The sequence below is a fragment of the Halichoerus grypus genome, chromosome 1 (genome assembly GCF_964656455.1).
Source record: "Halichoerus grypus chromosome 1, mHalGry1.hap1.1, whole genome shotgun sequence".
NCBI classification, from domain to species: Eukaryota; Metazoa; Chordata; class Mammalia; order Carnivora; family Phocidae; genus Halichoerus; species Halichoerus grypus.
In genome coordinates, this window is record NC_135712.1 from 209664515 (window position 1) to 209681132 (window position 16618).

The window sequence follows — 16618 nt, forward strand, 5'->3', positions numbered from 1 at the left end:
CAGCAGATCTGAGAGGGACTACAGCTAAAGCCTGCTAGCTGTGCTTAGGAGACCTGCCATCTCTGCCTTATGGGCTCATTAACTTGTTGTAGCAATCCCCAGGGACATGGACATCCTCTTGGCTCAGAGTGCCCCAAAACACCAGCCTGGTCATAGGGACCTCCTCTTACCCCAGCCCATGAAGGGGTCAGGGGCAGGTCGCCGCTAGTCTTTAACTCTCAGCTCCCGAAGCCCCGCCCCTTACGCTGTGCGCGGATCAGAAACCGGAAGCAGAAATGCGCTCTTGCGCGTGCGCGAGTTGGCGGCCATATCTCCGCGATCCTCCCCTCGCGTCTGGGCTAGTGTTTTGCCTCAGTTCGGCGCGTCCTTCCCGGCTCGGTCAGACCAGCCTCAGGTCCGGCCTGCGGGAGGGGGAGAGGTAGGCATTGGGAGGACCGCCGCCCTGGCCGTGCCCCCTGCCCCCGCCGGAACCCAGCGCCGGGGGCCACCCCCGGCCGCGGCTCGTCCCAAACTCACTGAATCCGGAGCTCTGGGCTGCGTGCAGCAGCCGGGTTGAGTCGGCTGCAGGCTAGAGTTAGAAAACCACCCTCGTATGTAATCGGCCTTCCAAAGCATCCTTTGCTGTCTTTTCGGAAAGTAAAAGCATCCCTGCCATTCGGTCACGGGGACGAGCGCCTCCACCTCGTCTGTACGCTGGTCAGTGGATTTCGGCGTGTTCGGTGAGCACGGGGTGACATTTGCCTCAACTCCGTTCCCATCTCCCCTCCTGGTGCAGGAGATATTTCATCCGTGAATTTTACCTTGCCTGCGGGCATCAGTTTGATACATTATATTCAGGTACATAAATGTGAACTGATTACTTAGTATCTCTGTAACCCCCTTCATCGTCGAATGCAGCTATAAATTTTAATCATTTATCTGTAGATGATTTTGAATTTCACACCGAGAGTGAGATCATGTGCCATTTTCAGCGTTTTCTCTTTTATTCCTGTACCGTGCATTCTTTTTTATTTCTTTAGTGTGTTTGCTAGGACCTCCACTCCAGTGGACAGACAGTACTAGAATAGCATATAATTTGCATCCTTGCCTTGTTCCTGATCCCAGAGGGAATTATTCTATCATTTCAGCATTTAAATAGGATGCTTGTGGGGCGCCTGGATGGCTCAGTTAAGTGTCTGACTTTTTTTTTTTTTTTTTTTTGAGAGAGAGCGAGGGGAGGGAGAGAGAGAATCTTAAGCGGACTCCCCGAGCCCCACCCCGATCTCTGGGACTGGATCTCACAACCCTGAGATCAAGACTTGAACCTGGGGCGCCTGGGTGGCTCAGTTGGTTAACCGTCTGCTTTTGGCTCAGGTCATGATCCCAGGGTTCTGGGATCGAGCCCCGCGTCGGGCTCCCTGTTCAGCAGAGAGTCTGCTTCTCCCTCTGCCTCTCCCCCTGGCTTGTGCTCTCTTTCTCGCTCACTCTCTCTCAAATAAAATAAAATAAAATAAAATCTTAAAAAAAAAAAAAAAAAGACCTGAACCAAAATCAAGAGTACCGCGCTTAACCGACTGAGCTACCCAGGTGACCCCAGTCATAATGTCTTGGTCTCAGCTCAGGTCTTGATCACAGGGTCGTGAATTCAAGCTCTGCTAGGCTCCACACTGGGCACTGAGCCTCCTTTAAAAAAAAAAAAAAGATGTTTGCTGTAGGTGTTGTAGATGATAATTATTTTTTCCTAATTAAAGTTATTCTCTAGTTCTAATGGGTTAAATGATCAGCAATGGATATTGATATAGATCGTTAACTATTTTGTATCTAAGAGGAAGAGCCATATGATCTTTTAATATTAATGTGATGATTATATTAATTGAGGATTTCATTTTTAACCACCTTTCATTCCTAGGAGGAAATGAACTTGGTTTGTGATTATACCCTCATTATTCAATTCTTGACTGTACTAAAACTTTTATATTATTTTGCATTCATATGTGTGAATGAGAGCTTTCCTGTTTTGTTTTGAGTTGTACTTTTTTGGCTTGGAAACACTCAGGAAAACAGTATTTTCCATCCCTACAATGGAATTATGAATCCTTTACTTATTTGGTGAAGTTGCCTGTGAAACAATTTGTAATTCATATTTCCTTTGTGGGCATGTTTTAAACTACTGTTTTGTTTTTTTTTTTCTTTTAGGATTGGATGTAATCAAGTTTTGTATTTATTTTAGATCATTGCCAGAAAGTTGTACTTCTTTCTAGAAATTCATTCATTATATGTACATTTTCGTGTATATTCTCTTAACATTTTTGTTGTATTCTCCCTTCAACATCTGTGATTATGACTCATTCATAACTCTTTGTCTATGCTCTGTTGTTAAAATTGCTAAAGCTTTGTTGATTTCATTAGTTTTCAAAGGACACATTGTTCATTTTTATGATTCTTTTTATTAGTTTTTTAAAAATATTAATTTTGTCCTATTTTCATTTTTCTAAACCTTTATGCTGTTCTTTTTCCATCCTTTAAGTTAATGGTTAGCCCACTCATACTGATTTTATTTTCTCTGGGAGTTGATGATATTCATATAAATATGTAAATATATGTACCACACCAACTGTGGATTTCCAGTGTTATCTGAAACACTTCTTTTAATTTTCTGCTTCTTCCCGGCCACAAAAGTAGTCCTAACTGGCTAAAAATAAATGTGTATGTGCCTCTTTATCCCGGTAATGTGCTGCCTTATTATGTATCATATACCACACCTGATACATTTTGTTCATTTACTGCCCTCCCTCAAATGATTATAACATCCATGTCCTTCAGGATTTTTCTGTTTTGTTCAGTGCTGTATCCCCTGTGACTGTATGTAGTGGGATTGGGGTAAATATTACCTAAGTAAATATGAAATGAAGGAGCAAGAGATAGGGGCCTTAAGGGAAGTGTCCTTGCTCAAAAAAGGGGGCTTAGAGGCACCTGGGTGGCTCAGTCGTTAAGCGTCTGCCTTCGGCTCAGGTCATGATCCCAGGGTCCTGGGATCGAGCCCCGCATCGGGCTCCCTGCTCCGCGGGGAATCTGCTTCTCCCTCTCCCACTACCCCTGCTTGTGTTCCCTCTCTCACCATGTCTCTCTCTGTCAAATAAATAAATAAAATCTTTAAAAAAGGGGGGGGGGGCTTAGTCTAGAGGAGCTCAAAGATAAAACATTTATTTATTTATTTTTAAGAGGAATTTATTTATTTATTTATTTATTTATTTATTTATTTATTTATTTATTTATTTCTCCCCCCCAGAGAGGAGCACAGGGAGAGAGACAAACAGACTTTGCACAGAGCACAGAGCCTGATGCAGGGCTTGATCTCTCGACCCTGAGATCATGACCTGAGCTGAAATCAAGAGCCAGACACTTAACCAGCTGAGCCACCCAGGCGCCCCAAGATAAAACATTTAAATAGAATACTTCATTTGCCTACTTTCCGTAGTGCACAGCAGGGTTCTAGGCTAGACTCTGGTAATGTTAGTAATAAGGGCCTCACTAACAACTATATTGTAAGGTATATGTTCAGAAATACACTCATTGGGAGTTTAGGCTTTGAAGACAAACAGGCCTGCATTCACACATCTGTCTATGTAATACGCCCTGTGTTACATACACCTCAGCAGCTTTCTGACTCGGTAACATTGAGTGTATGGTTAATTGATTCTCAGATTTCTCAACTATAAACTGGTTGTAATAATACCTGATTTGCAGAGCTTCTATGAAAGAAAAGCTCTTTGCAAGATCATTCTCACATCATGGTTGCTTAAATGGCACGTTATTAATTTAGTAAAGAATGTTGTGATTTTTTCAGTTTTAAAATATACTACTTGATCCACTGCATGGAAAAAACTGTTGTGTTTTCATTATTTTAAATTTATGTAATAGAGCTGCAGATATTACTATCGGAGATGACATGTTGCTAACTTCCCTTCAGGTATTCTTGTTCTGCTCTTCTGTACTGTGTAGGCACAATTTAGGATGAGAGTCACAGCATGGCAGTCTTCCCTGCCTCCTACATGTGGAATTCAGTCTGTTGATGCTTTTTCGCAAAAATCAAGTTTCAGAGGCCCTGCAGCCCACGGAGGGGAGGGTTCAGTGGTCAGGGGCTGAGCAGTAATTCCTGTTAGCTGCCAATGGTGCAGAAGTAAGAAATACGGGGAGTGGAGCCCCCAGAAGTTACATCTATAAATGCTTTTTTTGGATTTGACACAGTGTCAAAGTTATGGTTGTAGGCATTGTCTGCTGTTTTTTGTTTGTCATTATCATGGGAAAACTGACAGCTAAACTTTTTTAGATTTCAGTTAACTTAGAACATGGGACTCAACCTTTTTTAACCTTTTTTTTTTTTTTTAAATTAGCAAGGACCCCAGCAATGCTTTTTTAGCTCTAGAGGAGATAAGATTACTCCATCTCCTTACAAGATCAGTGTGTATTTGGTTGGGTGTCTTGGGGGTATGCTTTATACGTGTGTGTGTGTGTGTGTGTGTGTGTGTGTGTGTTTTGAGGGGAGTGATCCCTCATAACGGATATGCTGCAACATCCAGGCTCATGAGTTGTGGAAATTGTGGGGAGACCTGGATTCTCGTGTTTTCTTTCTCCTGCCTCAGCTCTAACTTCTCAGTACTCTTGACTTTCTTCATGAAGGGAACATGGAAGAAGAAAGAAAAGTTGCAGAGTTACAGAAAAATATGACACAGGTAAGTAGGAGCTAATAATTCTCCAAAAGAATTTTCCATTCCACCAGGTCCTTGACCTCCTAATTGTTTAGAGCAGTTGTTAGTGATCTATTTCTCTATTGGGCCACATTGTAAGTGTCTTAGGCGTTGAAGGCTAAAGAGTTTCTATTGCAATTAAACCGCCAATTTAGTTTGAAAGCAGCCACAGACAGTACATAAACAAATGTTTTATTGTGTTCCAATAAAACTTTACATAAGCAAATAGTAGGCTGGATTCAGCCCATGTGCTATAGTTTGCTGACCCCTGGCCTAGAATACAATATGGCCAGCTGTGGGCCTGAGGTGAAATTTATATTTCTGCAAGCTCCTGGGCCTCAGGTTTGTGGGAAGATAGATAGATAGATAGATAGATAGATAATGAAAGAAAGAAAAGAAAGAAAGAAAGAAATAAAAAGAAAGAAAGAAAAGCTCCCTGTTCCTCAGTGTGTTTTTATGCATTTAAACCTCACTTGGATTTGACCCAGTCTTTCATGTTGTGCTGAGTGCTGTGCTGGGAAAGAAGGAAGCAGGTGAAATTGTTTGTGTAACAAGGAATTGCTGGTGTCCGTGCGGAAATTATTTCATCTCTAGAGCATTTCTGTCATTTCTTGTAGGCTCTGGACTGTCCTGGATCATAAGATTGGAAATGGTCACCATCAAACTGTGCAAGAGATAAATTTGGTGTTTTAGAAGTGTGGTTAGATACATAGACTGGATGGGGTCAGTTAGGAAGGATGTAATGGGTATAAAGAGAAAGATCTGGTGTCTGAATTCTAGGGTAGATGTTGGGAGACCATAAAATCTTCAGAACTTCCTGTGAATTGATTCTCAGTTTCCCAGTATTAGCAACCTCATCGATCTTCCTGCACACGTGGGGAGAGTGGGCACCTTTCTGAAAAGAATATATGTGGGATGTTTTAGGACTCTGTGGTCTTTGAGGATGTGGCCGTGGACTTCACCCAGGAGGAGTGGGCTCTGCTGGATTTTGCTCAGAGGAGCCTTTACAGAGATGTGATGCTGGAAAACTTTCAGAACCTGGCCTCCCTAGGTAAGAAGGGCAACGTTCCTTCATTTAGTTGTTTAGAAAACAATTTTACTAATTGACCTTGTTCTAGGATTTAGGCTGAGGAATAGGAATGAATTGGTAAATAAGACCGACATGGTCACAGACCCCAAGGAACTTTAAGTCTAGTGGCTTCACCATGAAAATAAACATCTGTGTAGTGAACTGCCTTTTTCTTTCTCTTGTGGTTAAAAGCCTTGAGGCTTATTAAGTGTTGAAAGTGCTGGCATAGACTTCAGGGGTCACTTTGGGCCTTAGGGAGGTTTATGGTTTGGGTCCTTATGGGAATTTTAATGATGTCAATGGTCTTTACTCAGAAACATACATGTAAACAAGAGGAGGGTTATTACACAGTGCAGGGAGGGAGAACATATGACATGGGGAACTGTGGTGTGTCTCAGAAAGAAGGTGTTAAAAAGTACATATTACAGGGTTTGTACTTTGGGTGAGTGATTTGGGGATGGGTCTGTGGAAGTAGGCTGTATTGGTTTCCTAGGCCTTTCATAACAAAGTACCACAAACTGTGGATAAAAACAGAAACGTATTTTTTCACATTTCTGGAGACTGGAAGTACAAACAAGGTGTCAGTAGGACCATGCTCCTTCTGAAGGCTCTATGGGAGAAATCTCTTCCTAGCCTCGGTGGTTGCCAGCAATACTTGGCATTTCTTAGTTTGCAGTGATATCATTCTTTTCTATTTTTTTAAAGATTTTATTTTTAGGTGATCTCTACACCCAATGTGGGGCTAGAACCCACAAACCCGAGATCAAGAGTCGCATGCTCTACCGGCTGAGCCCGCCAGGTGCCCCATGCAGCTAGATCATTCTAATCTTTGCCTTTGTCCTCACATGGCCTTTTCCCCTTTGTCTCTATGCCCCTCCCTATAAGGACTCTAATCAATGGATTTAAAACCCACCCTAATCCAGTATAACTCCATCTTTACTTGATTATAGCTACAAAGACCCTATTTCCAAATAAAGTAACATTCTGAGCTTTCAAGTGGACATGACATTTTGTTTTGATACACTTACTTTTTTTTAGAGCAGTTGTAGATTCACAGCAGATGTGAGTGGTAGATACAGAGACTTCTCGTGTGTGCCCTGCTCCCATATGGGTACAGCCGCTTCCACTATCAGCGTCTCCTACCAGAGTGGCACATTTGTTACAATTGATGAACCTGAATCGACACATCATCATCATCATCACCCTGAGTCCATAGTTTATACATTAGGATTCACTCTTGGTGAAGTCATTCAACACAGAATACATTCTGTGGTTTGGACAAATATGTAGTGGTATACATCATTATAGTATCATTTAGAGTAATTTCACTGCCCTAAAAATCCTCTTTGCCTCATCAGTTCATCTCCTTCCTCGCTAACCTGTGGCAACCACTGATCTTTTTATTGTCCCCGTAGTTTTGGCTTTTCTAGAATGTCATATAGTTGGAATCATACGGTATATAGACTTTTCAGTGGTTTCTTTCACTTAGCAATATGCATTTATGCTTCTTTCATGTCTTTACGTGGCTTGATAATTCATTTCTTTTTAATTCAGAATAATATTTCATTGTCTGGGTGTACCGCAGTTTTATTCATCCATTCACCCTCTGAAGGACATCTTAATTGTTTCTAAGTTTGGGCAGTTGTGAATAAAGCTGCAGTAAAACATGCATGTGCAGGTTTTTGTGTGGACATGTTTTCAGCTCCTCTGGGTAAATTCCAAGGAGTGTGATTGCCTGATCATATAGTAAGATTAGTTTTGTAAGAAGCTGCCAAACTGTCTTCCAAAGTGCTGTACCATTTCGCATTCCCCCCAGCAATGAATGAGAGTTCCTGTTCTACAGCCTTGCCAGCATTTGTTGGTGTCAGTGTTATGGATTTTAGCTGTTCTCATAGGTGTGTGGTGGTTTTTCATTGTTTTAATTTGCATTTTCCTGATGACATATGGGACTATCTCTTCATATGATGTTTCCCTTGAGGAATTTCATAGTTTTGCATTTTACATTTAGGTCTTTGATCCATGTGATCCATTTTGGGTTGATTTTTGTGAAGAGTGTAAAAGTCTGTGTCTAGATTAATTTTCTTGCATGTTGATGGCTAGTTGTTTCGGTCTCTTTTGAAAAGACTGTCTTCTTCGCGTATTGCCTTTGATCCTTTGTCAAAGATGAGCTGACTATGTTTATGTAGGTCTATTTCTGGGCTCTCTATTCTGTTTCATTGATCTGTTTGGACATATATTTTCAAGGGACACTGTTCAACCCAGTCCAGGTGGTCACTTTAGATTGGATGCTGACAAAAAGAGGTAGAAATTTTATTATTGAGTATTTTATGGGTGGCACAGTGACTTTTTTTGGGGGGGGGTCATCCTTAGATTAAATTATGTAGTGGCCTTATTTTGTTTAATTTTATCATGGTCTCAGAGTAATCTTGTTTAAGATTGGTATTCTGTGAGATTATTAATGTGCAATAGGAGAACGAAATATCCTGGCTGTATCAGACCAGCTTCTAATATTGAAGTTTAGGTAATGAATATCACATCAGTTCTAGAAATCAGAGGCTGTGTCATTGTCTGTGTCATTGTCTACTCCCCCATCCTGCTCCTGCTTTAAAAAAACTTTTGACAAACATTTTGTAGAAATTCAGTTTTCTCTTGCCCATAATTACAGTATCAGAAGAGCAAAATTTTGACCCTGTCTCATGGAAATGTTTATGGTTCCTCATTGTTTTCCCTCATGATAAGCCTTTCTGCATTAACAGGGTATCCACTGCACACACCATATCTGATCTCTCAGTGGAAACAAGAGGAGGACCTGGAGACAGTGGAAAGAGGACCTATCCAGGGGGAGCACCAGGAAGGCAAGAATCCCTGGGAGAAACTGTCCTGGTTGGGGGATATTACGTTTGTAAAAATCAAATAAAAGCAAAACAAAACTTTGCTTTGTTTGAGGGGTGTGATCTTCTAGATACCTTAGATTACTATTTTGACTTTTTATCAGTATTCTCACACTTTCCTTGTTCTTGGGAAAGACAGTCCATATTTCTTCTTGTAAGTTAGTATTTGGTCATGTGCATTTTAGGAAGGAACTGGTTCCTTTTTGTTTTGTTTTCCTTTTTAGCTTTTATTTAAGCCATCTTTACAACCCGCATAGGGCTCGAACTCATGACCCCAAGATCAAGTGTTGCATGCTCTTCTGACTGAGCCAGCCAGGTGCCCTTTGTTCTCCTAATAATACCTTATTTGTGTTACTATAAGTCTCAGTCTTCCTGGAATTATTTCTTGCTTACAATTTTGACCCTGTGTATATTACCAAAGTCCTGAAACAGCTACGTTGCCAGAAGTCCTTTTCCTTATAGGTGCCTTTGCTTTTTTGTTTCAGGTTTTGAGATTCAACTTAAAACTAATGAATTAGTAGCTCCACAAGATATTTATGGACAAAGAATATCCAGTGAACAGAAAATAGTAAGATTCAAAAGGAATGATTCTTGCTCATCCATTTTACACAAAAACTGGGAATACCATGGTATTTGTTATCAGAACAAAAACCATGAGAGACATTTGAGGTGAGTGCCATTCAAAAAAGAAAAAGTCATGCCTCTGGAGAGAATCTTAAAATGTCATAAAACTTAAAAAACGTGTACCTAGAACTTGGTCAAAAATTGTGATTTCGTAAAGAATTTTTCTAAGATTTTTTTCCCCAAAAATGACATTGAGATCTTCAATGTTTGACACATAGTTCAATTATAAGCAATTACCAGAAAAATTGTATGTCAAAAAAACCTCAGTGATAATATTGGCTATTGTAGACCCTTCTGTGAGGACTTTGAACTTGTAACTTGACAGGGCAGAAAATGTAGTCACTGAAAATGATAAAAGTATATTTATTACTAATAATGTGCTTTTATTTTTAAAAGAAGTCCAGTTGTGGAGACCATCTATGAATGTAATGAAGAAAATCAGTGTGGACAAGACTGCAGCCAAATTTCACATCTTAATATACTCAAGAGAACTACTGAAGTGAAGTCCTATGAATGCCATGAGTGTAAAAAGGCCTTCATGGATCATTTATCCCTTAAGAATCACATCAGGTCTCACACTGGAAGCAAACCCTATCAATGTAAAGAATGTGGGAAAGCTTTCCATTTTCTTGCTTGTTTTAAGAAGCATGTGAAAAATCCCACTGAAGGGAAACCTTACGAATGTAAAGAATGTACAAAAACCTTCGGTTGTTCTTCCTTCTTTAGGGCACATATGAAGATTCACACTGGAAAGACGAGCTATGAATGTAAGGAATGTGCAAAAACCTTTAGCTGTTCTTCATCCCTGACAGAACACAAAAGGATTCACAGTGGAGATAAGCCTTATGAATGTAGGGAATGTGGGAAGGCGTTTAGCTGTTCTTCCTCACTCTCCAAACACAAAAGAATTCACAGTGGAGATAAGCCATATGAATGTAAGGAATGTGGGAAGGCCTTTAGTTCTTCTTCTCACCTTATAATACATATAAGAATTCATACTGGAGAGAAGCCTTACGAATGTAAAGAGTGTGGGAAGGCCTTCAGCGAGTCCTCAAAACTCACTGTACACGTCAGAACACACACAGGAGAGAAACCCTATAAATGTAAGGAATGTGGGAAAGCCTACAATTGTCCCTCCTCCTTAAGTATCCATATGAGAAAACACACTGGAGAGAAACCCTATGAATGCCTGGAATGTGGAAAAGCCTTCTATCTTCCCACTTCCCTTAATACGCATGTGAAAAATCAAAGTAGAGAGAAACCCTATGAATGTAAGGAATGTGGAAAAGCCTTTAGTTGTCCCTCATCCTTCAGAGCACACGTGAGAGATCACACTGGAAAGATACAATATGAATGTAAGGAATGTGGGAAGGCCTTTAGCCGTTCCTCATCCCTCACTGAACACTTAAGAACTCACACTGGAGAGAAGCCTTATGAATGTAAAGAATGTGGGAAAGCCTTTATTAGTTCCTCCCACCTTACAGTACATATAAGAACTCACACTGGAGAGAAACCTTATGAATGTAAGAAATGTGGCAAAGCCTTTATTTATCCCTCAGCTCTGAGGATCCACATGAGAACACATACTGGGGAGAAACCCTATGAATGTAAGGAATGTGGGAAAGCCTTTCGCCATTCTTCATACCTTACTGTCCATGCAAGGATGCACACTGGCGAGAAACCCTTCGAATGTCTGGAATGTGGGAAAGCCTTCAGTTGTCCCTCATCCTTTCGAAGACATGTAAGAAGCCACACTGGAGAGAAACCATATGAATGTAAGGAATGTGGGAAAGCCTTTGTGTGTCCTGCCTACTTTCGAAGACATGTGAAAACTCACACTAGGGAAAATGTATAAACGGTGTGAAATGTGGGAATGTCTGCAAGGCGTTTTCACCTCACAGCATATCTGGAACGTTGTGGAGATGCGCCATGAATGTAAGAAGGCAAGAAAGTGTTGCGTATCTGTTTGATGACTTGAGAACTCACAGCTGAGAGAAACCTGTGTCCGTACACCTTGTGGGAATGCCTTCGTGTCGGGAATGTCACTTCTGGCGTGCAAGAAAATTCACACGAGAAGCACGGATCAGGGCCTCACCTGTAAAGTGGACTGCTGGCTCATTGATAATCGGTTTCTGTTTTCTGATACGAATATTTAAGGTGATGAATTTTCCTCTAATACCTTTTCAGCTCTAACCACATTTTATTATAGGTACTTTTATTTCGGCCAAGATGTAAATGTTCTTTACGTTACAAAATCTTTTGGACCCATAGGGGATTCAAGGTGTTTTTCAAATGCAGGCAGGAGTGGTCTTTTTTTTTTTTTTTTAATTAGTATCTAATTAATACTCACTGTTCTCCAGGTGTGCAGTATCACACCTGTTATGGTATCAACACTTTGGTATTTGTAATTTCTTTTGTAATTTTTTTCTTGTAATTGGTCATTTCTAGTATGGCAGATACTGGAAACTGCCTACCCAATTTTTTTCCCTTTTTTTTCTTTTTTTAACTAAAAGAACCTAAAGTTTTTGAGGTAATCAGTTTTTATTGTTAAAAGCTTTTTCTGTCTAATAATCCATTTTAACAGAAATTAATAAGGGCAAGTTCTCAAAAGAAGAGTCGCATCTAATACATTGTTTTTGTATTTTCTCTGTCCTTGCTCATGGCTAGGAATTGGACCCAGTGTTTTGAGTTTAAAAAGGGACCTTGTGACAAGAAAGCTAGAAGTAAAGTTGGTTGAGCTGGCTTGTGTGTGTTAATTTGGACATGGTTGGGACTCCATTTCTCAGAATCATTTCCTTATCCAGTCCCAGGTTAGAGTTGTCTGAAACAGAGTTTGCATGAGAATTGGAAGGCAGCGGGAAGAAGCTATTATTCTTTGTTTAGTGGGGCCATAGGATGGAGACAGACACATAGGGGCCTGGTGAGCTTCAGTGTCCGGCTCATTTTCCTGATGATCGGACCCACCAATCAACACTAGCTTGAAACAGAACATTAAATGCTTTTACTTCAGTAAAGTCAGAGGCAGCAGCTCCATAGACCTTTCCATAAGTTCCTCCATCACAGTCATACACAGCTTCTTAGGTTTTCTGGCAAGTTCCAGCATTGTCCTTTTGCTGATCTGACAGTCCCTCTGGCACATCAACTGGCTCTATAGAGGTGGCCCCATTTTGGAGCAGGATTGTTATTTGTGTAGTGCAATCCCATCACGTCACTTTGCTCAAGGGGAAGGACATCTGTGCAAATCCACTGGCATCTCCAGCAAGCAGGGCTGTGGACAGTAAGGAAAATTAGGTATAAGTGAGGTAAGCATCAGACAGGGCATCGTCCTATTTTAGTGGAGGAAGATTTATATTTGACACCTTCAGATTTTTCTGCTTTTTTATTTGAGAAAGATGAAAGTTCTTTGGTCTGTGCTTCTTCGGGTACATCTAGCTACACTTTTCCCTTCCATTATATTTCCCGTTTATTTCTGAAAGTAGACCTATGCCACTTTCCCTTCATCATTTTCTGCTGTTTTAGTAAAGCATATATACGCTACTGTGCACGACATGTGCTAATCTTAAGTGTATAGCTTGATGAAATTTCACTTATGTACGTACCCCGGTAAACAGAACATTCCCAGGATTCCAGAAAGTTTATTTATCTGCCTTCTCAATAATTGCTCCACAGAGGAAACCGCAATTTGACTTTTATTCAGTTTATTAGGTTTGCTTCTTCTTGATCTTCTTGATCTTTATGTAAGTGCTTAAATACAATATGTACAATTATATGTTTGGCTTCTTTTCTCAGCATGATGTCTAGTTTGCCTTTTAATCACTCTTTTTACTGACTTACACTTATTTCTCTCGGTATATGTTTTGTTTGTAGGAATGAGATCACTGACTCATAGGGTAGACTTTAGCTTTAGTTTTAATAGGTATTCCAGTTTTTCAAAAAGGTGGATTTCACCTATCATCCTAAAAGCAATGCATGCAAATTCCAATTGTTCCACCTAGTTGGCCAGCCCTTTCTAATCTTAGGCATCCAGCAGAGGACATGGTAATATCCTGCTTTAGTTTTAGTTTGCAGTTACCTGATATGTAGTGATGGTAAATGCTTTTTTATGTGCTTATTGGCTATTTGGATATCTTTTATGAGGGCACCCTGTTGAAGCATTTCACCCATTTTTGGTTCCTTTTTTATTTGAAGGGTTTCCTTCTAGTTACTTGTCTTCTATTGTATGTATGTGTATCTCTATGTCTAGTTACATACATATATATAAAACCATGTGTTATATATCATATATTCATAACTTACGTAGATTATATATATATATATATATATTGCAGATAACTTTTCCCCGTGTCTGGCTTGTCTTTTCACTCTTCTCATATGTATAAGCTATAAAGGGAATTTATTGGTTTGATTATTGAAGAAGTCCTTTGGGGATGGCTGGGATCCTGGGGCTAAAAAGCTGTTATCTGGATGAGTTCAGTGTCCGTATCTTGGCTGTGCATCTTCTTACATTTAGCTATTCTTCCTGGCAGGCTATTTCTCTCTACCGTAGTTCCCAGAAGATCCAGGCTGCTTTCTTTCTAGGTTGAAGTCTCAGGGAGAAAAGAGTGATAGTCTTTTTGAACAACTCCAGTATGATCATTATAATAGGATCTGATTGGCTCACTTGCCAATAGTTATCTAATCACTGTGGCCAAAGGAATGTAATACTCTGATTTGTTTAGGACTGGCTCCTGTGCTCATCCAGAAACCAGAGTAGAGTTTGCACCAACTGAATCAGAGTGTGATGTGTACGGAGAGGGGAGGAGGCAGCAGGGGGCAAGTCGGGTAATATTGTCAGCTGGCATGTTGTGCTTACTAGGGTCTTACAACAGGAGGGAACTGAAGTCTGGTAACTCAGCAGGGGCTGAGTAGTTCTAGAAATCCTTTCAGAAAGGTTAGGTGCCATCTGTTAACATATCTTTAGATTGCTAAAGATGGCTTCTCAAGCTTTATGTCGCTTCGCGGTACATTTAGAAATCTGGTAGTGAGACTTAAAACATTTTTATTCTCTAAGATTGTCCTGCCTTCTCTATTCCTCATTTGTTTCTATATTATTTTTAGAACATCCTTATCAATTTTCACAAATATGCTGAGAGTGTGCTTGGAATTGCATTGACGATGCCCTTACCTGAATGAAATTGACATCTTTACAAGATTGAGTCTTCCAATTAAACATAATCATCCATTTACCTAGGTTGTCTTTAATTTCTCTCAACAGTGTTTTGTAGTTTAATTGTAGAGGACTTGAATATCTTTGTTTAATTTATTTCTAGGTATGTGGTATGTTTTGCTTTGTAAATATTTTTATTTATTTCCTGTTTAATTTTTTAGCTAGCATGAATTGCAATTTCTTTTTGTACATTGATCTTTTTATCCAGTGACATTTATAAATTAAATTATTATTACTTGAATTATTCAAATAGTTTGTGGATTATTTTGGATTTTCTGTGTATAATCCTGTCAATAACAAAAGGAAGTCTTACTTGATTTCTAAACTTCATCTTTTTTTTTTTTTTTTGCCTCATTGCTTTACAGTGATGAATAGAAATGATGAAAATGAACATCTTTGCTCTGTTCCTGATCTTAGGGGAAAATGTTCAGTATTTCATAAGTATAATAATAGCTGTAAGTTTTTCATAGATTACTTTTAAAAACGAAGAGAACTGTTTTATTCCCAGTTTGCCAAGTTTTTTTTTTTTTTAATTGTGAGTGAATATTTTATCCAGTGCCTTCTCTGCATGTATCATGGTCTTTAAAAAAATCCTTCAGTTTGTTAATGTGAATTACTACATTCCTTGATTTTCAGATGGTAAAACAACATGTCTTCCTGGAATAAACCACATTTGGACGTGGTATATATTGGCTAATTAGCCTTCTCATTTTGCTAGATTCAGTATATGACTTAAAAAAAATTATTTCTCTGTTAATTAGAGGTTTGTCTTGTAATTTCTTGTCATGTACTTGTCTGTGTTTTGTGTCAAGTTTATATTGCCCCATAAAAGGAGTTGGAAACTGTTCTGAAAGACTTTCTATAAAATTTGAACCAGTTTAGTCCTTATATGTTTGGAACAACTCACCAGTCAATCTGTCTTACGGGTTTTCTTCACAGAAAGCTTTTGTAAGATAGTGTCACTGGTGAATGACACCAAATATAAATAGAAGATTATTCAGGTTTTTTAATTTGTTCTTGTGTTAGTTTTGCTAAATTGTATCTGTCCATTCCATAACTTTTCAAATGTGTTGGCATAAATTTTATTCATAATATCCTGTAATTCCCTTTTAATGTCTGAAAACTGTCATTATATCCCCTTTTCATTTCTGATATTGGTAATATATATGTTCTCTTCCTTTTTCTTCATCCTGTTAGGGATTTAGATATATTAATTTTTTCAAAACACCAACTTTATTCTGCCTTCTGATTCTTTAATTTTTGGTTTTATTCCCTTCTATTCTATTTGGGTTTAATTTAATTCTAGCTTTTGAGGTAGATGCTTATATCAGTGCCTGTTCCTGCTATGCTTATAAACCTATCCAATCAGAACTTTCTGCCATTCACATTATCAGTAGCAATGTGCTCAAGATATATGCAGAAAAATACTGTTTCTGTGCCTGTTATCTTAAGGTCACGGGGCTTCCTTGGTGGAATGGGAAGAAAACTGGACTGGGAGTCAAGCCACCTGATGGTTTTCACTTTCCAACTCTACCTCTGTGACTTTAGAAAAGTCACTTAAGCCTTCTGGTCCTGAATTTGGTGTGTGTATGTGTGTTTAATTTTTTTTTTTATGAAATAATTACAGATTCACAGTAACCTGTGAAAAAATATGTGTGGGGAAATTCCATGTATCCATCACTCAGTTTTCCCCAGTGGAAATCCAAGAGCTTACTTAAATTTTGCCAGTTTGAGATGCATGTGTGTGTGTGTGTGTGTGTGTGTGTGTGTGTGTGTGTGTGTGTTTCTTTGCAGTTTGAACACGTGTAGATGAATGGACCTACTACCATGATCAGAATACAGAACTGTTCCATCACACAAAAGAACTCTTGGGCACCTGGGTGGCTCAGTCGGCTAAGCATCTGCCTTCAGCCCAGGTCATGATCCCAGTGTCCTGGGATCTAGCCCACATCCCACGTCGGGCTCCCTGCTCAGCGGGGAGTCTGCTTCTCCCTCTGCCCCTCCCCCTGCTCGTGCTCTCTCTTGCTAACTCTTTGTCTCTCAAATAAATAAAAAGTAAAAAAAAAACACCTCTTTAGTTACTTGGTATTCAGACCCAAAC

The 16618-nt window shown here is 39.5% G+C and overlaps 1 protein-coding gene across 1 annotated transcript; it reads left to right on the forward strand.

Annotated features, from left to right (window-relative positions):
- Positions 1-293: 293 nt before the first annotated feature.
- On the forward strand, positions 294-13636 carry LOC118552906 (uncharacterized). The gene is made up of 6 exons (XM_036119663.2): positions 294-837; positions 4623-4712; positions 5652-5778; positions 8553-8651; positions 9173-9356; positions 9708-13636. The coding sequence occupies exons 2-6, from the start codon at positions 4665-4667 to the stop codon at positions 11164-11166; spliced, it is 1917 nt and encodes a 638-aa protein (XP_035975556.1). The 5' UTR covers positions 294-837; positions 4623-4664; the 3' UTR covers positions 11167-13636.
- Positions 13637-16618: the final 2982 nt, after the last annotated feature.

Bases quoted from the DNA above. Each gene is read 5' to 3' on its own strand.
- LOC118552906 (XM_036119663.2), top strand. From the start codon at position 4,665: ATGGAAGAAGAAAGAAAAGTTGCAGAGTTACAGAAAAATATGACACAG. The intron at 5,779-8,552 runs GTAAGAAGGGCA...CTGCATTAACAG, and splicing joins TCAGAACCTGGCCTCCCTAG to GGTATCCACTGCACACACCA. The intron at 9,357-9,707 runs GTGAGTGCCATT...TATTTTTAAAAG, and splicing joins AACCATGAGAGACATTTGAG to AAGTCCAGTTGTGGAGACCA.